The 13,351-nt window shown below is 50.2% G+C and overlaps 1 protein-coding gene and 1 gene segment (V, D, J or C); both read right to left on the bottom strand.

The window, feature by feature from the left end:
• Positions 1-4,449: 4,449 nt before the first annotated feature.
• LOC117870545 (olfactory receptor 958-like) lies at positions 4,450-5,367 on the bottom strand. The gene has a single exon (XM_034757733.1). The coding sequence runs from the start codon at positions 5,365-5,367 to the stop codon at positions 4,450-4,452; it is 918 nt and encodes a 305-aa protein (XP_034613624.1).
• A 3,411-nt stretch (positions 5,368-8,778) lies between these two features.
• LOC117870538 lies at positions 8,779-9,491 on the bottom strand. The segment is given in 2 exon segments: positions 8,779-9,257; positions 9,370-9,491. Coding segments are annotated over 2 exon segments (513 nt in total).
• Between the last annotated feature and the right edge of the window lie 3,860 nt (positions 9,492-13,351).

Below are 13,351 nucleotides of genomic sequence, written 5' to 3'. Positions count from 1 at the left end.
CAACTTTTTTTTATGGAAGGGGCCCCCGAAATTGCTTTGCCCCAGGCCCCCTGAATCCTCTGGGCAGCCCTGCCGCTCAGACAGAGTCAGACAGGCTTGGCCATTCAGAGTTCACCACCTAAATAAAGAATTACCAGCCCCATTTTACAAGGGGGAACTGAGGCACAGAGAATTTCAGGGTTTGATTGTCAAAGGAGCCAGGCTCTCAAAACTCATTCAAGTGCAGTGGGCATTGGACAGTTAATTCCTACTGGCTTTTTGAAATTCTCAATCTGATCGAGTTGTGTAAGGTCACAAAGGGAGTGTGTGGAAGTGCTGGGCATCTAGTTCAGATTTCCTGGGTTCCAGTCCGAGCATTAGCCATCACACCCTCCTCTCTACATCGGGATGAACGTCGCTCGGCTTCTTTCTGGGCCTCACGCGTGTTCTCTTACCCCCCCCTTTGCACAATCAGGGGTCAGGAGAAAGGGTCTTCAGTGGATTGCAGCTGATTTAAGTGATCGAAAGTTGTTCCTTCACTAGTCAGGTAAGAGGAATAGACACAAGTCTCATCTTCCGTGGGTGAATGCCCGCTTCATCAGACGCAAGTAATGGAATTTTCCATTACTTGCGTCTGATGAAGTGGGCATTCACCCACGAAAGCTTATGCTCCAATACTTTTGTTAGTCTTAAAGGTGCCACAGGACCCTCTGTTGCTTTTTACAGATTCAGACTAACATGGCTACCCCTCTGATACATAAGTCTCATCTTGCACCTCTACTGTGCATCTACACCAGGGATCGGCAACCTTTGGCACGCGGCTCCCCAGGGTAAGCACACTGGCGGGTCAGGCCGGTTTGTTTACCTGCCGCATCCGCAGGTTCAGCGGATCGCAGCTCCCACTGGCCGCGGTTCACCACTCCAGCCCAATGGGGGCTGCAGGAAGTGGCGGCCAGCACATCTCTCGGCCTGCACCACTTTCTGCAGCCCCCATTGGCCTGGAGCGGTGAACCGCGGCCAGTGAGAGCCGCAATCGGCCGAACCTGCGGATACAGCAGGTAAACAAACCGGCCCGGCCCGCCAGCGTGTTTACCCTGGGGAGCCGCGTGCCAAAGGTTGCCGACCCCTGATCTAAGGGGTTGGCGGTGGTTAGCGACATTGCTGGGAAGCTCTATAGTGTAGACAAATCCATCGACACCACACAGAGAGGGATGTGAGAGAGACAGGGCTAGATTGGGGGGGCTCCAGCAGTGATCTCATCGATCCATTTGTGGTGTCCCAGCACCGCAGTTGTAATGAGGCCCCTTGCAATTCCGCTAATCGCTATCATTTCCCGCTCTTCTCTGGGGGGCATCTTACTTGGGAGCCAGGACGAGGGGGCAGAAGCAGACGGTATAATTAATCTCTGTAGCTATGTTATCCCCAGCCCAGTCAAAGCATCCCACAGGGTGCAATGGCCATTGGGATTAATTAAAACGTTGACATTTCTAATGAGTCCCCAGGCTGGGCCTTCTCACTGCGCTGGTACCAGGCTCAGAAGTTATTCTTGGTTTCCATCAGCTGAGTTCCGTGTGTCATTGCCACGGACACCAGAGCCGGAACTGCATTTGACTATTTTAATTTGTATTATCCCTATTGTTATCATGGGTATTATGCTAGGACCTACAATCTGGGACTGAGACATGGGCCCCTTTGTGCAACACCCAGCACAGATACAGATACAGAGACACAGTCCCAGCCTGAATGTGATACATATTTAATAGCTGAGAGTGACGAAGGATTTAATTATGGAGATATCCTATCTCCTAGAACTGGAAGGGACCTTGAAAGGTCATTGAGTCCAGCCCCCTGCCTTCACTAGCAGGACCAAGTACTGATTTTGCCCCAGATCCCCAAGTGGCCCCCTCAAGGATTGAACTCACAACCCTGGGTTTAGCAGACTAATGCTCAAACCACTGAGCTATCCCTCCCCCTGTTATCCGTGTATAACAGGTGGGGAAACCGAGTCACAAAGTGATTTAGTGAGGTACTCAAGGTTAAATATGGAGTTTTCTATAGGGTCTGAACTTGAACCCAGATGTCCTGTGTCCCAGTGCTTTCCTTAATTGCAAGGTAATGGCTGGCAAATAATTCCCAATGGCTCTTTAAATGTAGCTGTTTTGAATTGATACAGTTCTCAGTTTCAAAATACTACAGCCGCCAGCTCTCCCGGCTTCTCCCTTTACAGACGCCCAATACCACAGCTTGGAGGTCAGTGGAGGTTTCCCATTGTCTAATGTAGTAAGTGAAGGCAATGTAGTAAGTAAAGGCCTAATGAAGGCCCAGTATGAGGCCTGAACCAAACTAAAGTAATGGTCAAGACTTTGCTAATATGAAGCAAAGTTAAACTGTGAGCAAGAGGCAGGCCCTGCTCACAGAAGTTAGCAAGGAAAGGGCTGATGTTGCAGAAATACATATTCATTTAGCATAGTTACAGTATAAACATGGTACCAAGACATACCATACCGGAACATTCCACAGATAACATGGAACAGGCCGACCCATCTCAATGACAGGGGCAAAAGGGTAAAATGATGGATAGAGATGTTTTGATCGAACCAACAGGTACAAGGTGCGAGGCGGCACCTTACTGCATAGAGGGGTTGTACCTTGCTACGTAGAGGGGTTGAACCTCAATACGTCAGGAGTGATGTGTAACTTGTTTGTATCTGTGTATAAGAATGCATCCCTGAGTGGTGTCTTTGTCCGGCCATGGGGGCAGTGGAAAGTCCCGCCACTGAGCCGGGTCCTTGCCAAGAGGCATCTATTAGTAGTATGCCCAGTAGACTAAGTAATCTACGGGGAACTGCAATTGTGTCCGAGATCGCAATAAACCTGGCCGAGGTGCCTTTGTACCTTACTAGACTCTGTGGTCATTGGAGGTTCTCGTCGGGTCTGCTGTGTCAGCTATCTGCTCAGAGCTGGGGCAGCACACAGAGGGAACACACGCACGCAGCCGAGTGATATCAACAAGAGAAAGCAAAAGCACCACACCGGTAGCATCTGACAACACTGGTGACCCCGACGTGATCTATAGATCCAGAATCTATTGTGGTTTTTCAAATTAATGTTCACAACTTGTACCGTGATCTTCCATTCCAGGTTTTCTTCTCTCAGTCTCACCAGAGTCTGGATTTGTGGCTCCTTGGAAATTGGTTCCCTGGACCAGTGCAAAGAAACAACTGAGAAAATTCGGGATGAACCCAGCAGTGCGAAGGGGGCGCTGCGGTGCAGGGAGTGGTGCAGGCAGCTCAGTAGGGGGCGCTCTTCCCTCGGCGTCACGGCTGTTTCTAGGGCCGGACGTTGGGCTCACATGCGCTGTTCTGCAGGGAGATGTTATCTACCCAGGTTCCTTTCGCTTTTTTAATTTATTATGTTTTCATTTAAGGGCACAAGGTTAAAACTCACGTCTGAGGAGTCAGTGATAATTCTGAACAGTACGTTATTGTTTTATGGGAGGCCTGGAGGCCCAGGTGCAAGAGGTGCTGCACTGATACACAGAGAGAAACAGCAACTGCCCTGAAGAGCTTACAACAGAAACGGGGGGAGAAAGGAATCATTTTTACCACAGTGTCTCAGGTGGGGAACTGAGCCCCAAAGAGATGACATCATTCGCCTCACTTCCTACCTAGCCCGCAGAAACCTTGCCATAAATGTATTTACTTCCTGCCTCACCCAAACCCTGGGTAACTTCATTGACTTCATGTGTCACCTGAACCCTAACGTCACCCAGCTGCCCTGCCTCAAACCGAGCAGAATTCCTTTGGCCTTTTCCCTAATGCTAACCCTAGGCTAACACCAGTGTCCTCCTCCCTCACCCTGGGAAAACTCCACTGACGTCCCTCCGAACCCCAACCCTGGAATAGCTCCTCTGACCTCCTCCCCAGTCGGGATCAGGATCGCTGGGTAAGGAGGCGCAAGCTAACAATGTGCATTTCAATGCAGCTGAATGTACACACGTACATCTAGAAACAAAGATCTGAGGCTGCGCTGGGGACTCTCTCCTGGGGAGCCGTGACTCTGAAAATGTTTTGGGGGTCATGGTGGAGAATCAGCTGAGTGTGATCTCACAGTTTGGCACTGGTGTGACCACGGGTGGTACACTGTGTCCAGTGCTGGTGTTCACAATTCAAGAAGAGTGCTGATAAATTGGAGAGGATTCAGAGATGAGCTGTGGGAATAACTGAAGGATTAGCCATAGCAGCGATGTAAGTACGGTGATTTCAAAGGGGTTCCACCAGCAGAGAACATGAGATTTCTAAAAGCCAAAACGTGAATTGGGTTTCCAACTGTCACTCTTTCCATGGGAGTTGGGTGCCTACAAACCCTTTGTGCCTTTTAAAATCTCCCCATTTCTTCCAATAATTTCATTCCCACAAGGCTAAGGGGGAAAACATTTCATTTCAGCTAGCGATTTTTGCTGGGCTGCCTTTAGCCACCTTTCATTTTCCTGAATGCTGCCTTGACTTCCTTATTCCTCAGCGTATAGACCACCGGGTTCAGCATCGGGGTGACCACATCACAGAAGATCTGCATGGGGGTAGCCAGCACATTGCTTAGGGAGGGCTGGGTGTAGAGGAGGGCACAGGGCCCAAAGAAGAAGCACACCACTGTCAGGTGCGATGCGCAAGTGGAGATGGCTTTCCAACCTCGCTCAGCGCTGCGCATTCTCACCACGGAGGCAATGATCCTGAAGTAGGAGGCAAGGATAAGGAGGAAGCAAGTCATGGGCACCACCCCAATATTGGTGAAGCTCACAGTCTCGATGACATACGTGTCCGCACAGGCCAGCTTGATCACCGGGAAGATGTCACAGAAGAAATAGTCCACCACATTGGACCTGCAGTAGGGCAGCGTGAAGGTCAGGCTGGTGAGGATGGTGGCGTGGAAGGAGCTGGCGATCCAGGTGCCGGCGGCCAGGAGGGCGCACACCCTCTGGTTCATGATGAGCAGGTAGCGCAGCGGGTGGCAGATGGCCACGTACCGGTCATAGGCCATGACGGTGTAGAGCAGGCACTCGGTGCTGCCCAGAAAGTGGTAGAAGAAGACCTGGGACATGCACCCGCCCAGCGAGATGTTTCTACTCTTCGCCCAGAGATTGGTCAGAAATTTAGGGGTGCTGATGGAAGAGAATCCGAGGTCTAGAATGGAGAGATTGCAGAGGAAGAAGTACATGGGGGTGTGCAGGCGGGCGTCAGCGAGGATGGCTGAGAAGATGAGCAGGTTGCCCACCAGGGTGCAGAGGTAGAAGGCTAAGAAGGTGATGAAGAGGATGGTCTCAAGACCGTTGGTGTTGGGAATCCCTAGGAGGATAAATTCCGACACCACGGTGCGATTCTCCATTTTCATGTGTGATGGCGTCATTCCTGGAGACACAGAGATTATGGAACCAGATTAGCAATCTCAATAAATCATTGTTTATTTATCCTTTTGCACCCCACAAGCCTTAATTTCAAAAGGTAAATCTTTCTAACCAGCCTAAATTTGGTGAAAGTGAGTGGAGAATCAGGACTCTTATATTTGGTTGCTTTTGTACAATTCTACTTGATTCTATTCAACTATCCTGTATTCTATTCAGTTCTTATACCTCATCCATCATCGTGGCATCAGAGAGACAAAGAAAAATTAATAAAAGCAAAGCAAATTACCATGAATTGTAACATGATCTTACCTGACTCCTAGGTGCCTTCACAATGAGTGTACAAGGCAGAAAGGAAACCTCCAAAATGCTTCAGCATGATAATGCAAATTTCTCCTCTGTATGTGTATATATAGAGAGAGAAACTGCATATTGAATGGGAGAGAGAGGGAAAGTTTCAGAGAATTTAAGGCTCAAAGGGTCCATTAGATTATCTAGTCTGACCTCCTGTACATCACAGGCTGCTGACTTCCAAGATATATACCCCACACTGAGCCCAATGATTTCACTTAAACCAAAGCACTTCAGTTCTCAAAAGACTAAACTTCTGTGACCTCAGGCAGTGAACAGGAGAGACCAAGGAGCCCGCAGTGCCTGAGGCAGGGAATTGACAGAGTAAGGTCTGGTCTATACTACCCGCCTGAATCGGCGGGTAGAAATGGACCTCTCGGGGATCGATTTATCGCGTCCCGTTGGGACGCGACAATCGATCCCCGAATCGGCGCTCTAACTCCACCAGCGGAGGTGGTAGTAAGCGCCGCCGACAAAAAGCGGCAGAAGTCGATTTTGCCGCCGTCCTCACAACGGGGTAAGTCGGCTGCAATACGTCGAATTCAGCTACACTATTCACGTAGCTGAATTTGCGTATCTTAAATCGACTCCCCGCTGTAGTGTAGATGTACCCTGAGAGACTCAGATTATCCCAGCAGGTGACCAACCCCTCCCACCCCTCCGCCTGCAGAAGAAGGTAAAAAAATCCCAAAGGTTTCTGCAAATCTAACCTGGGGGGAAATTCCTTATGCACACGAAATCCGAGCAAGAACCAACCAGTCAGGCATCTAAACTTGAGTGTCTTCTGTACCAGGTCAGAGCTCCAGTCTACCGCAGCTGACAGACAGACAGAGAGAGAAATGGAGCGAGCAATGGAGAAAGAAAGAAAGAGTCACAGAGACAGAGCGAAGGGGAGGAAATGGACAAGAAGGACACTCCAGTAGCTTACGCTCTGTGCCTCTATCGAGAGTCACACAGTCACCGGGCAGTGGAAGTCTTTGGCTCTTTCTCCCCAGTTTGCTCCACCTGTATATATGGAATCAGATCCTCTAAACCCAAACGGTCTGAGATCTGAGCACAGTTCTTGCTGTTGGGACTTGGAGATGGTCTCTCTTAATGACAGAGGTTACAGGCAAGACCTGCGTGGTGACAGCCACCACGGTGACACCAGAAGTGTTCGTGATCTCAAGCTACAGGAGCATTTATGCTGTTCTGGGGGCTGGCCTTTGGGAGCTGAGCCCTTGGGCAGCTCCCCTCTCCCAGTCTGAGCAGAGGGAGCAATTAACCAGCCCTTTGCATCAGCTATTTTCCAGTTAGTAGCTTGGGATAATGGGCCACCTGCATTAGAGGAAGGTGTGAGAAACCCTGCAGGAGGCAGCCATGGGACGAACTGCCAAGAGTGGAAGTGTCCCCCTACCCCCATCAACTGGAGATTGCTCTAGACCCTGAAGCAGGGGGATTTTTACACCTTCGACTGCTAAAGGAAGTGTGTAAGTGAAGCACTATTTTTAATCAAGGCACTACATGTCCTCTAGAGAGTTTGGTTGGTAACACAGTGCCAAAGGCGAAGAACAGGGTAGGGCTGGGAGTTTCAGAGGAATTTAAGGGAGTTGGTACTCCTATCCTATTGAGTTGGGTACCTCTCTCCCTTCAGCTCCTCTGAGAATTCCAGCTTAAAAGACCTTATAAAAGTCTTCCAACACCAAAGGGTCCTGGGCATCTGTGACAGGTTCGGTCACAGAGACCCCCTTGGGACTGTCACCTGAAGTGCTGAGACTACCTCTGAGCCTGTTTTCCCTGCCAGCTTGGGACTCCAGAACCCTGCCTTGTTGAGCCAGACACGCTAGCCTGCTGCAACACAGACCCAGGGTCTGAACCACACGCCCCAAAGCTGCAGACTTTAACCAAAAACTGCTCAGCAGGTCACCTATCTCCAGCACCCAGACACCCAGTTCCCAATGGGATCCAAACCCCAAATAAATCTGTTTTACTCTGTATAAATCTTATACAGGGTAAACTCATAAATTGTCCGCCCTCTATAACACTGATAGAGAGAGATGCACAGCTGTTTGTTCCCCCAGGTATTAATCACTTACTCTGGGGTAATTAATAAAAAAAGTGATTTCATTAAGTATAAAAAGTAGAATTTAAGTGGTTTTGAGTAATAACAGACAGAACAAAGTAAGTTACCAAACAAAATAAAACAAAACATGCAAGTCTAAGCCTAATATATTAAGAAACTGAAGACAGGTAAATCTCACCCTCAGAGATGTTCCAATAAGCTTCTTTCACAGACTAGACTCCTTCTTAGTCTGGGCCCAATCCTTTCCCCTGGTACAGTCCTTGTTAGTTCCAGCTCAGGTGGTAACTAGGGGATTTCTCATGACCGGAACCTCCTTTGTTCTGTTCCACCCCCTTATATAGCTTTGGCCCAAGACGGGAATCCTTTGTCTCTCTGGGTCCCCACCCCTCCTTCTAAATGGAAAAGCACCAGGTTTAAGATGGATTCCAGTACCAAGTGACATGGTCACATGTCACTGTAAGACTTCATTACCCACTTGCTGGCACCCACGTGTACAGGAAGGCTTAGGAATAAGCAGAGCCATTTACAACCAATTGTCCTAGTTAATGGGAGCCATCAAGATTCCAAACCACAATTAATGGCCCACACTTTGCATAATTACAATAGGACGTCAGAGTTATATTTCATATTCCTAGTTTCAGATACAAGAATGATACATTCATACAAATAGGATGATCACACTCAGTAGATTATAAACTTTGTAATGATACCTTACAAGAGACCTTTTTCATAAAGCATAGTGCAGTTACACCATATCCACACTTACAAACATATTTTTATAAAGCATATGGAGTGCAATGTCACAGCATCCATCCAGCAGTTAACTCATTTAGCAGTTACCTGTGTTCAGGGGTGTGCATGAAAGTACATGTATGTATTTATGTGAACATACGTGGGTGAGATCCTTAGCTGGTGTAACTGGTGTAGCCCCATTGGAGTCAAAGGAGCAGATCCCCAAGGGGTGTAAATTGGTCATAGCCTCCCTGTGTCAGTGGGGCAGATCCCCAATGGGTGTAAATTGGTCATAGCCTCCCTGTGTCAGTGGGGCAGATCCCCAGCTGACGTGGATCAGCACCGCGTGTCCAGGGAAGGCAGCTATGCTGTGAACAGGGCTGGCAGGAAGCCAGGCTGCAGGTTTCTGTGCAGCTGGCACCTGGATTCCCCTCGCTGTGTCTCTCACTGCGCAGTAGTAGATGCCGGCGTCGCTCAGGCTGGCTCCATCTCGGGTGAGGTTGGTGGAGCGGGAGGCCTTGTGCACAGCCATGGTGAATTCTCCAGCGGTGGAGGAGCCGTCATGCCCAGTCCCTAGAAAGCTCGGCGCCCCCCGGCCCTGCTGGGGCTGTTTGTACCAAGACATCATGTCATGGGAGGTGGCGTTTTGGCTGCATGGGATCAAGATCCTTTCTCCTTCCACTCGTGTGATCTGGGGCAGCTGGAAAACCTGGGCCAGGGCCCATCTCGGAGCCACTGCGGGAAGAAAGCCAAGAAGTGAGAGAGGAAGAACCAGTCACCGCCTGGGAAACTCAACCTTCAAATACAGGCTGGAAACACAGGGAAATAGCTGGAAAATCCCACTCACCAAGGATGGAAAGCAGAATTGAGAGTGTCCTCATAGTGGGACGAAAACTTCAGTTGCCTTCTCCCACAACGTTTAGGATCAAACCTCTCTGTCTCCACACCCGCCCCCCTTACTCACTTTCCTTGCCTCCATCTTCACATCTCTATCAATGGGACTGTGTGTCACTGTCTCCCTCTGACACCTGCCAGCCAGCCCCTTTGACATAACGATCAACCTTCCTGTTTCACACCCATGCAAACCACATGCCCACACAATGCAGACAGTATACACACCCACACAACACAGATGGTACACGCTCACACAACACAGACACGCCCACACAACACAGACATGCACACACAACACAGACTCGGACACACAACGCAGACGGTACACACGCCCACACAACACAGATGGTACATGCCAACACAACACAGACACGGACACACAACGCAGATGGTACACACACCCACACAACACAGACAGACCCACACAACACAGACGGTACATGCTCACACAACTCAGAGGGTACACACACACACACACACAAAGATTCCACACACACATGTACCCTGAGGGGCTGTCTACACTAGGATAAAAGTTGTATTTCTAATACATGGTAGCTGCCCATCTCTAATATCTGTCTGTCTCTATCATCTCTCTCACTGGCTGGCTCTATCATCTGTCTGTGTCTCGCTCTCTCCCCCTGTCTCTTTATTCTCTCTGACTACTCAGTGCAGGCACAGATCCAGAGCCCGCCCACCCCGTTTTGTGCAGAGACCCAGGCTGCCTTCCATCTGGGTGGGTCTCCGCACACCGAGATATCCGGCGCTGTCCCTCCCAGATCCCTGGGGGGCCATGTCATTCCCCATGTGTAACTCGGCAGAGAGTCGCCTGAGTTCCTTTCTGAGCTGGGATTTGTCCGGATGAACTAGCATCTGCGGGGGCTGGTGTGGGAGCTCCCAGTACCAGAAGAGATACGGAAAGCGATCGCTGGTGGAAGAGTTACACTGCGCCCGCTGGGACTGTCAGGGCAGAAGGGGACTGGAACACTGGCTCCTTCTGACCATGGCTAGAAAGACAAGGATTCATTGTTACACTGCTTTCCCGTGTCTCTGGCTAGCCATCCCCAGGGACACCCTCCCCTCCCTATCTATCCCTCTAGACCCAGTTAATATCTATCCATCCCATACACACCCTCACCTATCTATCCATCTGTCCTTCTACAGAATCTAGCCTGCCTATCTATTTACTATCTATTCATTCTTCCTCCTTCAGTATCTCATCTAGCTGTCTGTCCGTCTGTCAGTCTATTCGCTCTGCCTTGTCCAGGGTCTTATCCATCCTTCTATCTAACCCTGTACAATTTCTCTCTCTCTCTCTCTCTCTTGCAAACCATGCAGACTTTTATTCCTCTTTTTGTTCCTGTCTCGCCATCCGCGTCCCTGTCTCTCTGCCCTTCCGTGTCTGCCGTTCCGTCACTGGCTCAGGACACTGGGCAGTTTCCCCTCTGACTCCAGTGGGGACGCTTGGTAGCCCAGATTCCCACGTGGTGAAAGACGCCCCTCACCAAGCTTTGCATACCCCACCAGGACTGCCAGCCAAAGCAAGACCATGTTGCCCTTTCCCTGCTTCGTGGAGCTGAGTCGTGGCAGAGGGTGAGCCCTGTCTTAAAACTGCTGCTGCTCTCTAGGCCTTGAGGTTTGCATCTTTGCATCATCCTTTCTCCTCCCCTTTCCAGTTCAAAACAGCAAGCAGAGCGGGCCCCAGAGCCCGCGCCTGGAACCCTGCACTCTGTAACGGGGAGCTCTGTTAGAGAGAGAGGGGAACACTAGGATTCAGGAGACTCGGGTCCTTCCTCTGCCACTGACTCTTTGTGACCTTGGGCAAGTTACTCGGCGTGAGATTTGCAAAGGGATTTGCGTGCCCAAGGGAGCAGGAAAGAACCTCAAGGGATTTTCAAAAGCACCTGTGCAAATTAGGTTCTTTACTCCCTTTGAAATCAATAGGAGTTAAGTGCATAACGTTTCTGAAAAGTCCACTAGGTGCCAATCAGCCTCTTCAGGTGCCTAAACACCTTTGACAATCTGGCCTTTAGTCTCTATGGGCTAGATTCTTAAAGAGATTTAGGCACCTAAGGTACCTAGTGGGGTTGTCAAAAGGGCCTAGGTGTCCAACTCGTTTTGCGGTCAGTGGGAGTTAGGCACTAGGGGCATTTGAAAATCTCACCCAGTGCCTCCATACCTTTAAGCTCTGGCCCTGTCTCATCTCCCCAGCAGTGAAAGGGGGATCTAGCCCCTCTCTGCCTCCCTGGGGGCGGTGAGTCTAAATGTATTAATGCTTGGAAGGGGTTTGGAAGCTGTGGGAACTAGGTGCTACCTAAAGTGCAGGGGGGTGGGGGGGTTGAGGAGGAGGATGGTGCTGTGGAATAGGCTCCCAGCCCATCTCTGTTACCCCTGCTCTACACACACATTTTGTAGATTGAACTTTGTTGTTGGGTGGGTGAGTTCTTCACAGTCTAGTTATCCCAGAAACATTCTGAATGCGGAGGAGGCTCTGCTGGGACAAGGGGGCCTTGTCCTGGTACCATTGGTTCTCCTCCCATTCAGCAATAGCTATGCCAGGATAAGCCCCTCTGTGCTGGTGTAACTGCATCTGCACTGGGGCAGTTGTACCACTTTGCAATTATACCAGACTGGTTAAAGCACTACAATTTATCTGGCTCCCCATTATCTGAGTACCCCAAAATCGGCAATGGATCAAGCCTTACAATGCTCCAGTGAGGCAGGGCAGGGAAGTACTACGCTTGTTTGACAGATGGAAACTGAGGCATAGAGCACCAGGTTTGTAAAGGTATTTAGGCACCTAAAGGGATTTTCAGAAGTGCCTAGGTCCAATGGGAGTTGGGCACCTCTGTGCTTTTCAAATTCCCACTTGGTACCTATCTGCCTCTGGAGGCACCTAAACACCTGTAAACATCTGACTCCAAATGGCGTACCCAAGGTCACACAAGGAGTCAGTGGAGGAGGAGGCAATTGAATCCAGATTCCCCAAGACCCAGACTGGCACGCTGACCCCTGGACCATCCTTTGCAAGGGAGCACAGTCAGCCACAGAGCCTGGGACATTTACAACGAGGCCTGGAAAGTGGGGTACGGGGAGTCTCCTCTGGTGTAAATCAGCCTGCACCCAGGGAATGCAATGGGCGCTGCCCCAGCTAACACGTGCTGCAGTTCAGATCCTATGACGCTATTCATCAGCTGACCACTTGGCTTTATTCAGAGCCCTTTCAAAGGAGCCTGAGGGATTTAGGCACGCGATTCAATGGGAGTTGGGTGCCTTTGACCCGTTTGGAAATTCCAGCCTTCAGAACCAAATTGAAGCCATGTGAGAGACAAGCCTTGCCTGCCATCTAGTGGTTGATCCATCCCAGTTCCATCTCACCCAGGCAGAGCTCATACCGGGGCTGCATTCCCTCACCTCTGACTCGGCACCCTCCTTAGTCTCATCATGTGCGGTAGCACCCTGGAGTCTTAGCCACCAGGGCCCCACTAGGCTCACTGCTGTACAAACACTCACTGCCGCTAATCCCGAGTCGTTCTCAAACACGGCCCCTCCCCAGTCATTCCACACCAGGGGGATTCGCTTCCTGGAAGAAATGTGGGAAATGAATGGAAGGTGAACTGCACCTTGGACTGGAAACCAGCAGTCAGAGGTGGGCAGGTCCAGCTCCCCCACCCACTTCGGTGCGATACCATCCACATCTATCTATCTATCTCCACACACCCCCTCTATCTATCTATCCATCTATAAGAACAGCCATACTGGGTCAGACCAAAGGTCCATCCAGCCCAGTATCCTGTCTACCGACAGTGGCCCATGCCAGGTGCCCCAGAGGGAGTGAACCTAACAGGGAATGATCAAGTGATCTCTCTCCTGCCATCCATCTCCAGCCTCTGTCTGAGGATGGAGATGGATGGCAGGAGAGAGATCACTTGATCATT

Source organism: Trachemys scripta, unplaced genomic scaffold (assembly GCF_013100865.1).
Source record: "Trachemys scripta elegans isolate TJP31775 unplaced genomic scaffold, CAS_Tse_1.0 scaffold_31, whole genome shotgun sequence".
Lineage (NCBI taxonomy): Eukaryota > Metazoa > Chordata > Testudines > Emydidae > Trachemys > Trachemys scripta.
This window is presented reverse-complemented; position numbering and strand designations above follow the sequence as displayed.